The sequence below is a fragment of the Mesoplodon densirostris genome, chromosome 18 (genome assembly GCF_025265405.1).
Source record: "Mesoplodon densirostris isolate mMesDen1 chromosome 18, mMesDen1 primary haplotype, whole genome shotgun sequence".
Classification (NCBI taxonomy): Eukaryota; Metazoa; Chordata; class Mammalia; order Artiodactyla; family Ziphiidae; genus Mesoplodon; species Mesoplodon densirostris.
The window spans coordinates 55,804,392-55,819,548 of NC_082678.1; the positions used below are offsets into that span (position 1 = coordinate 55,804,392).

The 15,157-nt window shown below is 37.8% G+C and overlaps 1 protein-coding gene across 1 annotated transcript in view; it reads left to right on the plus strand.

Annotated features, from left to right (window-relative positions):
- Positions 1 to 15,157, plus strand: part of TAF15 (TATA-box binding protein associated factor 15) — a 29,989-nt gene that overhangs the window by 9,157 nt on the left and 5,675 nt on the right. Inside the window, exons 6-11 of the mRNA XM_060081683.1 lie at positions 1,289 to 1,482; positions 3,114 to 3,234; positions 10,827 to 10,861; positions 11,473 to 11,505; positions 13,508 to 13,617; positions 14,668 to 14,797. Of these exons, the coding sequence (XP_059937666.1) occupies positions 1,289 to 1,482; positions 3,114 to 3,234; positions 10,827 to 10,861; positions 11,473 to 11,505; positions 13,508 to 13,617; positions 14,668 to 14,797 (623 nt within the window). The remainder of the gene's footprint in view (positions 1 to 1,288; positions 1,483 to 3,113; positions 3,235 to 10,826; positions 10,862 to 11,472; positions 11,506 to 13,507; positions 13,618 to 14,667; positions 14,798 to 15,157) is intronic.

The following is a 15,157-nucleotide window of genomic DNA, read 5'->3' on the forward strand; positions in this document are numbered from 1 at the left end:
TTTCAGGGGCAAAAATATTAAAGAAAAAAATGACCAAAACCTATGCACGTACTTCAAATACCCTAAAAAATGTTTTAATTGTTAATATAGGTAGGTGAATATTAGCAATTTTACAGGTCTTCTATATTTTTTTAAAATTTTCTGATTTGAGGAGCCTGTACTTGTTGTTAATTTTAGTAATAGCAGCTTACTTTTTACTGTGCTTTACAAAGTACAAACGTAGGGAATACTATCCAGAAAGCGTGTTACATTAGAAGGCTCTTCAAGCCTGGCTAGTTTTAAATTTAAGGATAATCTTTTCATAGGGATGCATTTTTGGTAATGTGACGTATAAATGTGGACCAAAGAGAAATGTTAGATTTGGTTTGACAGTCATTCTAAAGTGGAAGGTCTAGGGTTCTGACCTTTGTGATGTGCTTTGGGTAGGGAGTTGGGGAACCGATCTTTATTAGATTGTTTTGATCATTTGATACAGAATAAGATGTGACTATTAAGTTGTGAGGCCATTTTTGTCCCCCCCCCTTTTTTTGAGTAAACATTAGAACTCAAATCCAATTAAGTGTTTCTTTCAACATTCCCATCCTGAGAGCAGGTAATTAATAGTCATATTGCTCAGAACATACTTAGAATTTTCTTTTTGAATTGCAAGAGAAAATAAAGCAGTCTCATTTGGTAGTTAGACTTTGTTTCAGTTAAAAGATGGCATCACAAAGCAAGTTCCTTCCTCTTACTCAGCAGATTAAAACTGTGGATGATTTATTGCTATTTTCTAAAATTTACTATTATTGAAGATACTTAGAAGAATGTACTAAAGATAAGGTTCTAAAGATGAGAAAATAGTCCCCAAAATATTATTAAATAATATTGTTGTTAAAACTGAGATAGAGCCTTTTAGTGTAACTATTAAAAGGAGTCAGCACTTGTTGTGTCATGTTTGTTAAGGAGTCAGACATATTACTGTACTTTATGTCATCTTTAATTTTTTTTTTAATTCAAGGACATGATAAAAACCATAGTGATTTTCTTGCTTCTCTACAGTTTTCAAAGGTGTGTGTGTTTTTTCTCATAATGTGACACCTCTTCAGTGATAGTAGAACTGTTGTTTGAAAGTCATTCCATTGGTGATAAGATTCTGTAGATAAAAGAGCTAAGTGATTCCTACCAGAAAAGGGTAGTAAATGTGGATGAGGTCTAGCTGGGCAGGCCTCTTATAGCAATCAGTCTCAGTCAGCCTGCTGCAGTAAACAGTCCTTCTGTAAAATCACTCAAGTTCTTGATTTCTGTTTAGCCAAGGTGGAAGAGCGCCTTCATATGACCAGTCAGACTATGGTCAACAAGATTCATATGACCAGCAGTCAGGCTATGATCAACATCACGGCTCTTATGCCGAGCAGTCAAATTATGATCAGCAGCATGATTCCTATAATCAAAACCAGCAATCCTACCATTCACAAAGGGAAAATTACAGCCACCACACACAAGGTAAGATATACTGACCTCTATTATTTTTCCTTTTTTCCCTTCATAGAATTGTGTATTGAATTCTGTATTTAAAGACCCACAGAGGATTTCAACTGTTTGTAAGAATTTAGAGTGACCCTGAACATATGTTCTGTCTCATGTCCATCAAAACTAGTTTATTAGATTGATATTTCTGAACTTCTTGGAGACTCCAGATGGTCACGTGATTTTTTGCTGGCTGAGTTTTTGAATTTCCTTTGTTGTCTCAGTCAACTGATCATTTGACAATGCTGCTGCTACCAGTTCTTTTTTATAATTTAATTTAATTTTTTTTTCTTTTTTTTTGCGGTACACGGGCCTCTCACTGTTGTGGCCTCTCCCGTTGTGGAGCACAGGCTCTGGACGCGCAGACTCAGCGGCATGGGTCATGGGCCCAGCCGCTCCGCGGCACGTGGGATCTTCCCGGACCGGGCACAAACCCGTGTCCCCTGCATCGGCAGGCGGACTCTCAACCACTGCGCCACCAGGGAAACCCTAATTTAATTTTTAAACATTTTTTATTTTTTGGCTGCACGGCGCGGCATGTGGGATCTTAGTTCTCCGACCAGGGATCGAACCTGTGCCCCCTGCAGTGGAAGCACGGAGCCTTAACCACTGGACCTCCAGGGAAGTCCATGCTACCAGTTTTCTTGGTACTGGTGCTGTATGTGATTTGAGGAAATTATGATCCTATATTATCCTTCTCTAACCTCAACTAAGAAGGACCAGTCATTCTTTCTTTTATATATATCATTTTATATATATCATGATATTTAGGAATCTGATCAGCCATAAAAATGAATGCTTCAAGGGCAAAGGTCCTGCCTTACTCATTTTTGTACCTGCTCGATAAATATTTGTTCAATAGTTGAATGAGTGAATAAGTGAATGAGTAAGAGTGGAAGCTCATTCACTGAATATCTTCTTCAGTGAATATATTCACTGAATATCTCTCAGTTTGAAAATCTAGTTATTCCTTGTCTGTGTTTGATTTACATTGAAATATTTTCGACATGAAAAATAACTTTTAAGATTAGGGTATTCTTTTAAAATATTTATTGGTTGATTGATTGATTTGGTTGTACCAGGTCTTAGTTGCAGCTTGCAGGCTCCTTAGTTGTGGCAGGTGGGCTCCCCAGTTGTGACTTGCCAGCTCCCTAGTTGTGGCATGTGAACTCCTGGTTGCGGCATGCATGTGGGATCTAGTTCCCCAACCAGGGATTGAACCCGGGCCCCCTGCATTGGGAGCGTGAGCCTTAACCACTGCGCCACCAGGGAAGTCCCTAAGATCAGGGTATTCTTTTAATTTATTAGAGTTCTGTACCTAATGTACTTTACTCAAACTACTCCATATTACCATCACATCAAATGGTGATATCCACCTCACCATTTTGCTGTCTGACTTTGGTAGAATGGAATTTGACACACATATAATTCTCATACATTTAATTCCAGATGGTGTTATGATGACTTGCACTTGAGTTTTGTGCACATGTGCCATTTTCTGAAGGTCACAGGTGACCTAAAGAGCTATTTAAGATTATGTTGTGGAAAGCCTCTGTCAGAAATTTTAAGTTGTTTATGTATGTCTGTATGAATTTTCTTTTTTGTAGATGACCGTCGTGATGTGAGTAGGTATGGAGAAGATAATAGAGGATATGGCGGGTCACAGGGAGGAGGTAGAGGGCGTGGGGGCTATGACAAGGACGGACGAGGTCCTATGACAGGAGCGAGGTAAGTGTTTAGGTACAGATGTCTACAGTTCTTCTCTCTCTTTTTGTTGTTGTTGTTGTTACTTAGCTGGTTTGATTCCATCATCTGATTTAGTGAAGAGGCCTAAAAAAGAGATTATGTTGTAGAGAAGAGGACAGAAATTCAAAACTTATTTTCAGTCTTAAGATGTCACATAAATTACCTCAAAATAGGCTTTGTTCGCCGTTAGTTTATGTGGTATATATTAAATACCAATGGAGAAAAGTCCCCTACTATGGTGTGGTTAAACCACTTAACTATGTTTTTCCTGCCAGAGCTATTGACTCTAAACTCCTTTAAAAGATGACTCTGGGAAATCCAAGTGTTTTGTGTGTAGAAAATACAAGGTAAGTCAATTCTAGATTGGAAGGTGGAGAGGCTGTTCTTTAATCTGGAATCCCCTTGGGAAGGGAAAATATTAGGAGGCAATGGCAGATTATAAATTTGGGGTTGGCAAATGAGAGAAAGATTTTATGTAACTGAACTCTTTTGTCCCCATTCTTAAGTAAATAATTATTGAGGTAATGAGTGCAATGTCACATACCATTGCATATTTTGTCTAGACTAAGCTGTGGAAAAGGAACGACTTTTTAATTCAGCTTTCCTTTTCTCCATTGTTAGTGTTATCAGGTTTTGGTATTTATGGCATATGTTATGAAAGGTGGCTTTAAAATTACTTTCAAATATATGTGTAAGTCTAGCGCTTTTGCTCTAAAAATAGCAATGAAAAAGTAGTTGACATTTATTGTCCTCAGATGAGGTTTGTAGGTTGCACATTTCGTGTGTAAAATATACAGGCTTAAAAGATAATTTGTGTTCCTTGGGAATTGAAATTGTCAGCCTGTTAACTGACAATATTATATCAATACCAGGTCACTCTTTTGCTTCTTAGGGACTGTTTGTCTGTTCCCTGAGGTGACCTGAGAAAATCAGTTACATACAGCACTGTTAATTTTTCAAGTGAGCCAGGAATTTGATCTCATTGACTTTCTCTCTGTTTAGTGTATAGTGCTTTGGTCTGGCAAATCTAAAGTCTAAACATATTTGATAAATTTTTATAAGACTTGAACATTAAATGTCTTTTGATTGATAGCCAAAGTCAATTTATTAAGGTAAAACAAGTATATCGTATGCCTCTTCATTATCATGTGGATGTAAGTGAACAACATAGAGTGGTACGGTGCTTACTCTCTACCTAATAGCCTCCCTCCCTCAAACAGAATCCCAGACAAGATAACTAACAGGTATATGTGATTTTCCGGTTAATATGTTTTAGATAATTGGCTGCCTTGGGATGCTATATGTTTTACAGCATATCTTAGGTTTAATTTTCTTCATAAGGAAGTTATAATTATATCTATAGATCATCTATGAAACTATGACAGTGTCTGACTGAGAATGGTAGAACCCCACTTTTCAGGAGGAGGAGGGTAAGGAAGTCTTTAAAAATATGTTTTCGTTTTTGAGAGATGACTTATCTTAGAATCAGAGTTGAAAGGACCTTGAGTGATCCTCCTGCTAAAGGAGGGAAGATCTGTATCTTAACCAACCCTGGGCATACCAGTTTTAAGCGCTTTGATAAACCTCTTTGGCAACATTTCAGTATAATTTTTGGCTCAGGTACTGAATCATGAACTAAGCTTTTGATTTTCAAATCTTTTTATTTAACTTTAGAACCTCTTCAAACAAAATCTTGTGTAGAAGCCCAGTATATATTAGGTCAAAATGATGGTGATCTGGTTCAAGTCAGGGTAGGGTTTTTGGGGGAGAGGTCTTACCCAGTTGCTGTCTGTATACTCCCTCCCTCCCCCCACCCCACCCCCTTAGCCAATAAATGGAATGTGCATGAAAGGCCTTTTAAGAAGTTTATGTGAATGATTATACGTACTCTCTATATTGGATGGGCAAACTTTTTATGTGAAAGGCCACATAGGGAATAATGAAGGCTTTGCAGGCCATGCGGTTTCTTTTGCAGCTGCTCAGCCCTGCTCCTGTAGCACCAGAGCAGCTATAGACAATATATAAATGAATAAACATGGTTGTGTTCCAATAAAACTTCATTTACGGATACTGAAATATGAAGTTCATATAATTTTCATGTGTCACAATATCTTGTTCAGGATGTGATTTTTAGCTTATTTATAGGGGTGAAGTGTTTCAAATTGAAAAAAAAAAAAAAGAGACCAGTTTCAGGGCTTTTTTTCCCCCTACACTTGGTTTTACATTTAAGTACCAGAAATACCCAAACATTTTTTGTTAGTCTTCGTCAACACTCCCATTTGTGTTTGTAATCATCTTACTTAAAAATAGCAAGGTTGAAAATATGATCCTTTGAGGGCTGTTTGAAGAATATCTGGCATTAGTTGGGTTTATAATTAAAGAAGAGGCACAGTTTGCAGGTGAAGGTGGGATGTGTGGTAAAGGATATGACATTCTTAGACTCAAGTTGTATGATTACTTGACTGCAGGAAGAATTCAGACCAAAGGAAGCTGTCAGCTTTCCAATTTTGGAAGAGAAACGTGAAGACGATAGGGACTATAGGAAACAGTGTTTTTCTTTGAAAAAGCAGTTGCAGCAAAAAAGATTGAATTTCTAATTGTCATCTAAAATAGATCAATGGCCTCCTACTGGACTAGAAGCTTAAGGCCATAAATTTTTTCAGTGTTTTTAACTTTAGCATTGTGCTGAATGCGTTGCAAAATTCCTAGAACTTTATAGATAACCATTTTCCATTATTAGCATGTCATCAAGTTAAGTAGATTTTCTAGGCTTTAATATCTCAAGTGTCAAAAAAGATATCTTGAATTTTGAATGTCTTCTTGTAAGAGTTTTTGAATAGCTTTCTTAAAAATGTGCATGTGTGCTGGTGATAGCCCAGCCAGTGCTGCCCAATATAAATATAATGTGGGTTAACTGTGAGCCATTTGTGTAATGTAAAATTTTCTAGTAGCCACATTAAGAAAAATAAACAGCCGAAGTTAATTTTGATAATATATTTTATTTAATCTAACATATCACAAATATTTTATGTAATCATTATAAAAATTATTGAGATATTGCACATTCTTTTTTTTCATACTAAGACTTTGAAATCCATTTTGTATTTTACATTTAGAGTACATCTCAATTTAGACTCCATATTTCAAAAGGTCAGTAGTCACATATGGCTAGTAAATGTTGTATTGGATAGTGCAGCTCTAGAATGGTAGATTCTTGGCCTTCTGAAATGTTGGTAAATTACTAGTATGAAAAATCAAACACAGAACAGTTTTTTAAAAACTAATCTTTTTCAATATTTAGCTAAGTTCCTTTTTCTCTCTGTGTATTGAATTTTCTGGGAATAAAGATTCCCGTATTGTCCTTTTACTTCTTGGCAGTTTTAGTCCTTGAATATAGATATATTTGGATTTTTAAAAATTAAATTTTGGGAATAGAGATTCTGTCAAAGTATATTTTCTTTCTTGACAAGCACCTGAAACTAAATCTGACTGTCGTCTCTAAATATGTAATGCTGTAACAGTGAAAGAACCCTCAGAGTCTACCCTAGAGTAGGCTGCTCACTGTGGTTTTGAACTTGGGACAACGATTTCTGTAGTTGAGTCAAGAATATACAATTGATTTTCTTACGCAGGGGGCGCTCAGCCATAAATTTTGAGTATTCTTTTTTTTTTTTTTTTTTGAGGTACGTGGGCCTCTCACCGCTGCGGCCCCTCCCGTCGCGGAGCACAGGCTCCCGACGCGCAGGCCCAGCAGCCACGGCTCACGGCCCCAGCCGCTCCACGGCATGCGGGATCCTCCCGGACCGGGGCACGAACCCGCGTCCCCTGCATCGGCAGGCGGACCCCCAACCACTACGCCACCAGGGAAGCCCCTTGAGTATTCTTATATTATGTCTCTACCCTAGTAAATACCTCTACTTCTTTACATTAAAATGTCCTTACTTCAGAAATTCTTTATGTGTACAAGTTTGCTTCTTTTTCTGGGAGGAAAACAAATTTGTTGTGGCAACATCTTGACTCAGATGTTCACATGCCTTTGTGTCTTAATTTGCTAGTGGGGCCTTAACTTAGTTTATGGAAAAAGGACATGTAACTTGATTGCAGATTTGAAGAAAGATTCTTAACCACAGGCCCATCTTCTGTTAACTGATTTAATAGTGGCACTATTTGAGGTTTATTTACTGTGTTTAATATAATAAATTTCCTAGTAAGTAACTGTAATTAATTAATATGAAATTTCTTAATAAGGAAAGAGAAAAGCGACTGAAACATTGGAACTTGAAAGAAAGCCTCACATAAAATTATAGGTCATCTAGACCAGTGCTTCTCTAACTGTAATGTACATATGAACTCCTTGGGGATCTTATTAAAATGCAGATTCTGATTCAGTAGGTCTGGGATGAGCTTGCTTTTCTGAGATGCTCCCAGGCTCTGCCTTTGCTGCTATTCCATAGACTACCTTTCAGGTAGTAAGGGTGTAGACCATTACTTTGCGAAGGAGGAAACTGAAGCCTAGGGAGAATTACTGACTTGTCCAAATTTTCAAGATTGATTAGTGATAGTTAAGACTATACCCTGAGACTCTTACTTTGAAGACTAGTACTTTTTCGAATGTACTTATGGGTGTTTCCATATTTACGGCCATTGTGTTTGAAGTGTTCAGCTGCTGAATTTTCAAAGGAAATGCTCAGTAATGATGACTTAAGTTAAAATGCCATTATATGGAGGAGTAGGAAATTATAAACATATTCAAGTGTCATTTGTTTTATATCCTTTATATTTTACCAGGGGTGTGTCCTTTTTTAAAAAATTGTTCAGAGTTATATTGCTGGCCAGAATAGAAATTTTAGGAACTACTTGATACATGAAATTGCATATTTTCCCTCCATTGTGGCCAGATAAACAATTTGGTATTTGGTTAAGATGGCAGCAGAATAATTAAGTGGTGCCTCCTCCAGCACTTAATTGTGAAAATTTCCTATTTTAAAAAAAAATACTTTATCCTGGGTACTTTAACGTCCTGACATAGGAATGTGGGTTTAATATATTCTTTTTTTATTTTTATTTTTATTTTTTTTTCTTTTTGCGGTATGTGGGCCTCTCACTGTTGTGGCCTCTCCCGTTGCGGAGCACAGGCTCTGGATGCGCAGGCCCAGAGGCCGCGGCACATGGGATCCTCCCAGACCGGGGCACGAACCCGTGTCCCCTGCATCGGCAGGCGGACTCTCAACCACTGCGCCACCAGGGAGGCCCTATATTCTTTTTTTAAAAAAATTTTATTTATTTTTGGCTGCATCGGGTCTTTGTTGCTGCACGCGGGCTTCCTCTAGTTGCAGCGGGCGGGGGCTACTCTTCGTTGTGGTGCACGGGCTTCTCACTGCAGTGGCTTCTCTTGTTGCGGAGCATGGGCTCTAGGCGCGCGGGCTTCAGTAGTTGTGGCTCGCAGGCTCTAGAGTGCAGGCTTAGTAGTTGTAGCATACAGGCTTAGTTGCTCTGCGGCATGGAGGATCTTCCTGGACCAGGGCTCGAACCCACTGTCCCCTGCATTGGTAGGCGGATTCTTAACCACTGCACCATCAGGGAAGCCCCATTTAATATTTTCACTAGCTCTTTTCTCATCATTTTTAGAATTCTAATGATCATCTTTGAAGAAACCTGAGATATCTTGTTTCTAATAAGATTTTTAGCAATTAATCTCAGAACTCTGTTTGGCTTCCTTTCCTTAAAGAGTTAAGCTATGATATATAGGCCATTTAGAAGTATGGGTTGGTGGGAGGGCTTGGGTGACGTTCTGAAAGAGAGGTTTTAGACACTCAGTAGGAAACTATATATATGAAAGACCTGAGCTTCACTTTGTCTGCATAGCCTTGAAGTAGTGTTATTCTCCTTTTTGGATTTCCTGGGCATCAAATAAAAATTAATGGCGAGTTAAGATGCGTGTGTCCATACCTATGCTAGTTGCAAGGGAATTTTTTTTTACGTCAAGGTAGTAGAATAGACTTCTAAAGAAAAAATTCTTTCTCATTTAGTCAGAGTGATTTTTCTCAGGGTGGCTCAAGAAAAGCCATCTAGAGGGCAGGGTTATTACTAAAGCAGAGGCTTTTAAGCAGTGAAGAGACATTAGTATATTGGATTAGTTTCTTGGGTTATAGTAGAAGATTAGTCGTAGTAGAAAGTTAGATATCACCATCTGAAAACTTTGGGTGTTTTTGTATCCATGTCAGCACATGAGTCTTAGAGGATTACAAAATTCAGTTAAGAGAAACAAGCTTTCAATGTATGAGTATTTAAAGAGTTTCTTGATAAGAGAGATCTTAGATTTCTTACATAAAGCTATGCACACAAGGGCCATTGACTTACCTGGCAGTGGAAATTGCCAAATAAAGTCATTTTCTTGTGGAGTATGTAGCATTCTGTCTCTGATATGGTCTGCTGATTGGTGTACAAGAGCATTTGGCAGCATGGATTTCAGTAGCTCTGCTGTGAAGAGAGCTAGCATGTTGCAGTGGGCATGGAATAGGAGGGCAGTTTAAAGTTATGCTTTCTTTTAGTGCTCATTTTACCAGATATCTGAATGATTTGAATTTTTAGGACTGCTTTCGTTCAGTCTCACTTTTGTGTATATTTGTACCTCACTTTTTTCTTCATCTCATAAAACCCACCGTTTGGTATCACAGTAGAACAGAGTACTTAAGTTTTTACCTCTCCCATTCTGCTATCAAAATTTTAACCTTGCTTTATATTTTTCTTCTAGTCTTTTTCTCATATTTAACAAAAATATCCCCTTTAACAAAAATATTCCCCTTTAAGGGAATATTGACATTCATCTTGAATTCTTAAACTTTTATTAAAACTTAATTTATATATTTACTTTGTGAATCTGTGATGGTTACTTTCGAGGATTTTGGAAATTTTTTTTAACATCTTTATTGGAGTATAATTACTTTACAATGGTATGTTAGTTTCTGCTTTATAACAAAGTGAATCAGCTATACATATACATATATCCCCATATCTCTTCCCTCTTGCATCTCCCTCCCTCCCACCCTCCCTATCCCAGCCCTCTAAGTGGTCACAAAGCACCAAGCTGATTTCCCTGTGCTATGCGGCTGCTTCCCACTAGCTATCGGGTTTTACATTTGGTAGTGTATATATGTACATGCCACTCTCTCACTTTGTCCCATTGACTTTTCATGCCTTGGTTATTATTACTGTTTTTAAATGATTTCTTTCCCCTTGGAAAGAATGTTTAGCATTCTTCCTCTTGTGCCTCCAGTTTAAGTGGATTTGAATATTATCCCTTTGGCTTGGGGTTGGGAAAATTTTTAAATAAGAGTATATTAGGTATGTTCTGTAATAAGCTTGAAAAGGCACCCTTGTGGAAATAGATCCTTGGGAAAACATTTAGGTGAAAACAACATTTTGAAGTCTATGAAATGAAATTTACTGGAAAGTTAGAGGTGCTACTGTTTTCCTGGGCGCTCTACTTGTGACAGTTAAGTATAGATTGAGCCCAGGGCTCAGCACATTAGAGACCTAAGGAAGAAATCATTTCTTCAATTTTTCCTCTGCAGTGGTGGTGACCGCGGTGGCTTCAAAAATTTTGGTGGTAAGTGCTGAGTATCCCAAAATGTTTCAGTGGAAATGCTATATAAACCTAAAAGCCACCAATATCCCGCAGACGTAGTCTAAGCCCTTTCTTACTCTGTTGAGGCTGGTGTGTGTTGTGTGCTTAAAAAAATTATATATATGCAAATATATATCTCAAAATATTAAAAAGACAAAGTTGATCTCAAACAGTCCAATGGGTTTCTACACAGTGAATTTGCATGAAAGAGTCTGGTGACCAATGAATGAGACCTTCACTGGATTTTGTCAATATGTTTTTTAATAAAGGTAGCTGACGTGGTGTTTTTAAATTATTAGGGTTTTCCAATCAGCCTTCACAACCAGAGCTTAACAAAAGTGATACTAGCGTAATGCCAAAGTGGCTGGTGCTGTCTGGGACGAGTTTAAGGGAATATTGACATTGATCTTGATTTCTTAAACTTTTAATAAAACTTAATTTATATATTTACTTTGTAAATCTGTGATGGTTACTTACAAGGATTTTGGAAGTATTGACTTTTCATGCCTTGGTTATTATTACTGTTTTTAAATGATTTCTTATGAGTTACTTTAAATAGCTTTCTTTTTCTTTTTCTTTTTCTTTTTCCTTAGGTCACAGGGATTATGGACCCAGACCAGATGCTGGTAAGGTTTATGGTAGTTTGTGACTCTGCCGTTAAGAGAATGTTAGTTTTCCATTTTTTCAAAGGAAAAGTGTGTGTGTTCGGAAGAGTTAGTACAGGAGGAAGATTTGATTTGATAATGCTGCCAGAACCAGGGAGCTTCACTTCTAAAGATGTACCAGCAAGAAAAGTTCAGGGGGATTGATTGCAAAGTTTGCTAGGAAAAATTGCTATGTTTGTGCTTTCCCATGCTCTCTACTTTTTCTTTTGTGAAGAAATACTTGATTTTGTACTGCTAATTAGCATTATTTATTTAATTACTGCAAATCAAGTATGAGACAATTGGTATGATTGGGGAATTAGAAGTAGAATAGCTGTGTTTAAGAAAATATTACAATGGATTGATAGTCTGGTCAGTGGGTCTAAGAAACCTGAATTCATATATGAGAGAATTGTCTTACTCTGGGCAGAGGTCACTAATTTCTTTTCTTTTCTTTTCTTTTTTTTTTCTTTTTTATGAAACATCTTTCTTCCTACATGTGCCTTTCTTTTTGTTTTTTTTTTTTTGGCTGTGTTGGGTCTTGGTTGCTGTGCGTGGGCTTTCTCTAGCTGTGGCGAGCGGGGGCTACTCATTGTTGCAGTGCGCGGGCTTCTCATTGCGGTGGCTTCTCTTGTTGCGGAGCACGGGCTCTAGGTGCGCGGGCTTCAGTAGTTGTGGCACGTGGGCTCAGTAGTTGTGGCTTGGGCTCTAGCGCGCAGGCTCAGTAGTTGTGGCGCATAGGCTTAGTTGCTCCGCGGCATGTGGGATCTTCCCGGACCAGGGATCGAACCCGTGTTCCCTGCATTGGCAGGCAGATTCTTAACCAATGTGCCACCAGGGAAGTCCTCAGAGGTCACTAATTTCATGTGCCTTTATATTTTCAAATGAAATTCAAGGCTGCCTGGAGCCTTTTGAAAGTTATGTAGAGATTAAAAATCTATTTGAGCCAAAAAATTTTTTTAATTAATTAATTACTTATTTTTGGTTGCATTGGGTCTTTGTTGCTGTGTGCTGGCTTTCTCTAGTTGCGGTGAGCAGGGGCTACTCTTCTTTGCGGTGCACAGCCTTCTCATTGCAGTGGCTTCTCTTGTTGCGGAGCATGGGCTCTAGGTGCATGGGCTTCAGTAGTTGTGGCACGCGGGCTCAGTAGTTGTGGCTCGCGGGCTCTGGAGCGCAGGCTCAGTAGTTGTGGCACACAGGCTTAGTTGCTCCGCGGCATGTGGGATCTTCATGGACCAGGGCTCGAACCCATGTCCCCTGCATTGACAGGCGGATTCTTAACCACTGTGCCACCAGGGAAGCCCCCCCAAATTTTTAATATATATTGAAATCAGAACTTTTGTTTTTATTAAGATGTTAAAGTATTCTATATGGATGGCAATTTCTGAATTATCCCTTGATGGACTGAATTTATGTGCATCTTTCTTATTTTGTTATACTAATCCAAAAGTATGCGTGTAAGGTAAGGTGTGTGTCAAGGTGCCCCTACCCTCTGGTATATATAAAGCTTATTGCAATGAATGGGAAACCAGCAATTCTGCTTGCTTGGAAGTCCAAAGTGTCAGATTTGGGCAATTTTCTACTAGAAAGCTTTAAAAGTATTGATTAGCCAGAAAGAATTAAAACTCTCCAAAGAAAGGAATGCTACTTTATACTAACTTTCTTCATCTCTTCCTGAGCTTGAGTCCTGTATCTGAATCTGAAGAGTGAGATTTGTAAGATCTCCCTTAATTGGTCTATGTATTTGGTATAGTGTGGACTTGATCCACTTTACGTGAAGTTTAGTTGTGAGAATTGACCTACCAAATAACTGTTATGACCACTTTGCATGTTTATCTAAGAAGTTTCGTTTATTGGTCCTTTTTCCTTTTGGTCACAGAAGTAGTTGAATATTGAATAATAAATTATTATTCTTGATTACTAAACAGGATGTAGTAAACCTAAGGAATATGTAAAATTAATCATGGTTTTTTTTCCCCCATAGATTCAGAATCTGATAATTCAGATAACAACACAATCTTTGTACAAGGACTTGGGGAGGGTGTGTCTACAGATCAAGTGGGGGAGTTCTTTAAACAAATAGGAATTATCAAGGTGAGTAAAAAATTGGCTTATGTTGAAAATCTCATAATTATTAACATATTCTGGTTAAGATACATAGGTTACATAATAAGCCCATACTCCAGTAAGGCTTGTCTCTTGAAGTTCCCTGATGCACATGCTCACCCATGCCTGTAGGCCTTTGCTAAATTTGCTAAAATACATGAAGATTTTATTCCTTGCGTTTGTGTACCTTTCCACAGCCTTCCACAGCTTTGGCTTTCAATCTTAGGACTCTAAACATAGTCTCTGCCTAGCTCCTAAAATTGTGAGAACCAAATGAAATTGTGAAAACATTTTTATATTCTGAAATGTCAACATATGAAAACCCAAGTTATTACTAACAACTTTTTATGTTTTTAATGTCAGCTATATATTTGCCCAATATAATAATGCTTTATTTCATAACTTGATTGTACTTAAGTGTCTTATGCACTGTTTGTTTCATGCATATATTTTCATCTCCAACTAGAAAGCACTTAGATCAGTGTTAGTAGATTGAAGCATTTGCTTGATATCGGTTTGCAGTTGCTCTTGTTTTGGTGTCCGTGGAATTACTTTTTTTTTCTCCTTCTTGGAGAGTAAAAATTTCTTAAGAAATTATTAATTACACATGAAATATGTAAAAAATTCACACAGTTCTTGTCTTCCACTCCCTTCCCAGTAAAATCCAGTGTGTATGCCTTAATGGTAATTTATTTATTTGCTTGGTGAACATTCTTCCTGGTCTTTTTTTTTTTTTAGTTTTACAAGGTATATATTTATATGGAGCATTATCTATGTTTTCTTTTTTTGTGGGTTTAAAGAAATTATACATAGATAAAACAGTATATACTGTGTATCATTTTTATAGCTTGGTTTTCACTTAATGTACTTTAGAGAGTTTTCCTTTTCAGAACCTACAGATAACTTCATTTTTATGTTAAGTTGATAGTATTTGTTGTATGGATATGTAAATTCCTTTAAAAAATAAAATTTTCATTATCTATGTGGTTCATGATCACTTTTTCTTAAAATACTAACACCCACTTGTTTGTTCCTCAGACAAATAAGAAGACTGGAAAACCAATGATAAATCTGTACACAGACAAGGACACAGGAAAGCCAAAAGGGGAGGCAACAGTATCATTTGACGACCCTCCTTCAGCTAAGGCAGCCATCGACTGGTTTGATGGTATACCTCATGCGTATAGTTTCTTCTTTTTTTAAATTTATTTATTTGGTTGTGCCGGCTCTTGGTTGTGGCAGGCGGGCTCCTTAGTTGAACTTGCCGGCTCCTTAGTTGAAGCAAGCAGGCTCCTTAGTTGCGGCTCCAGGGCTCCCTAGTTGTGGCACGTGGGCTCCTTAGTTGTGTCATGCATGTGGGATCTAGTTCCCTCACCAGGGATCGAACCCGGGCCCCCTGCATTGGGAGTGCAGAGTCTTATCCATTGCGCCACCAGGGAAGTCCCTCATTCATGTTGTTTCAACGTGTGGTTTGGATAAATGTTTTCTAAAAGTCTTGAAGTCAAAATATGTTCTCGTAGATGGTGAT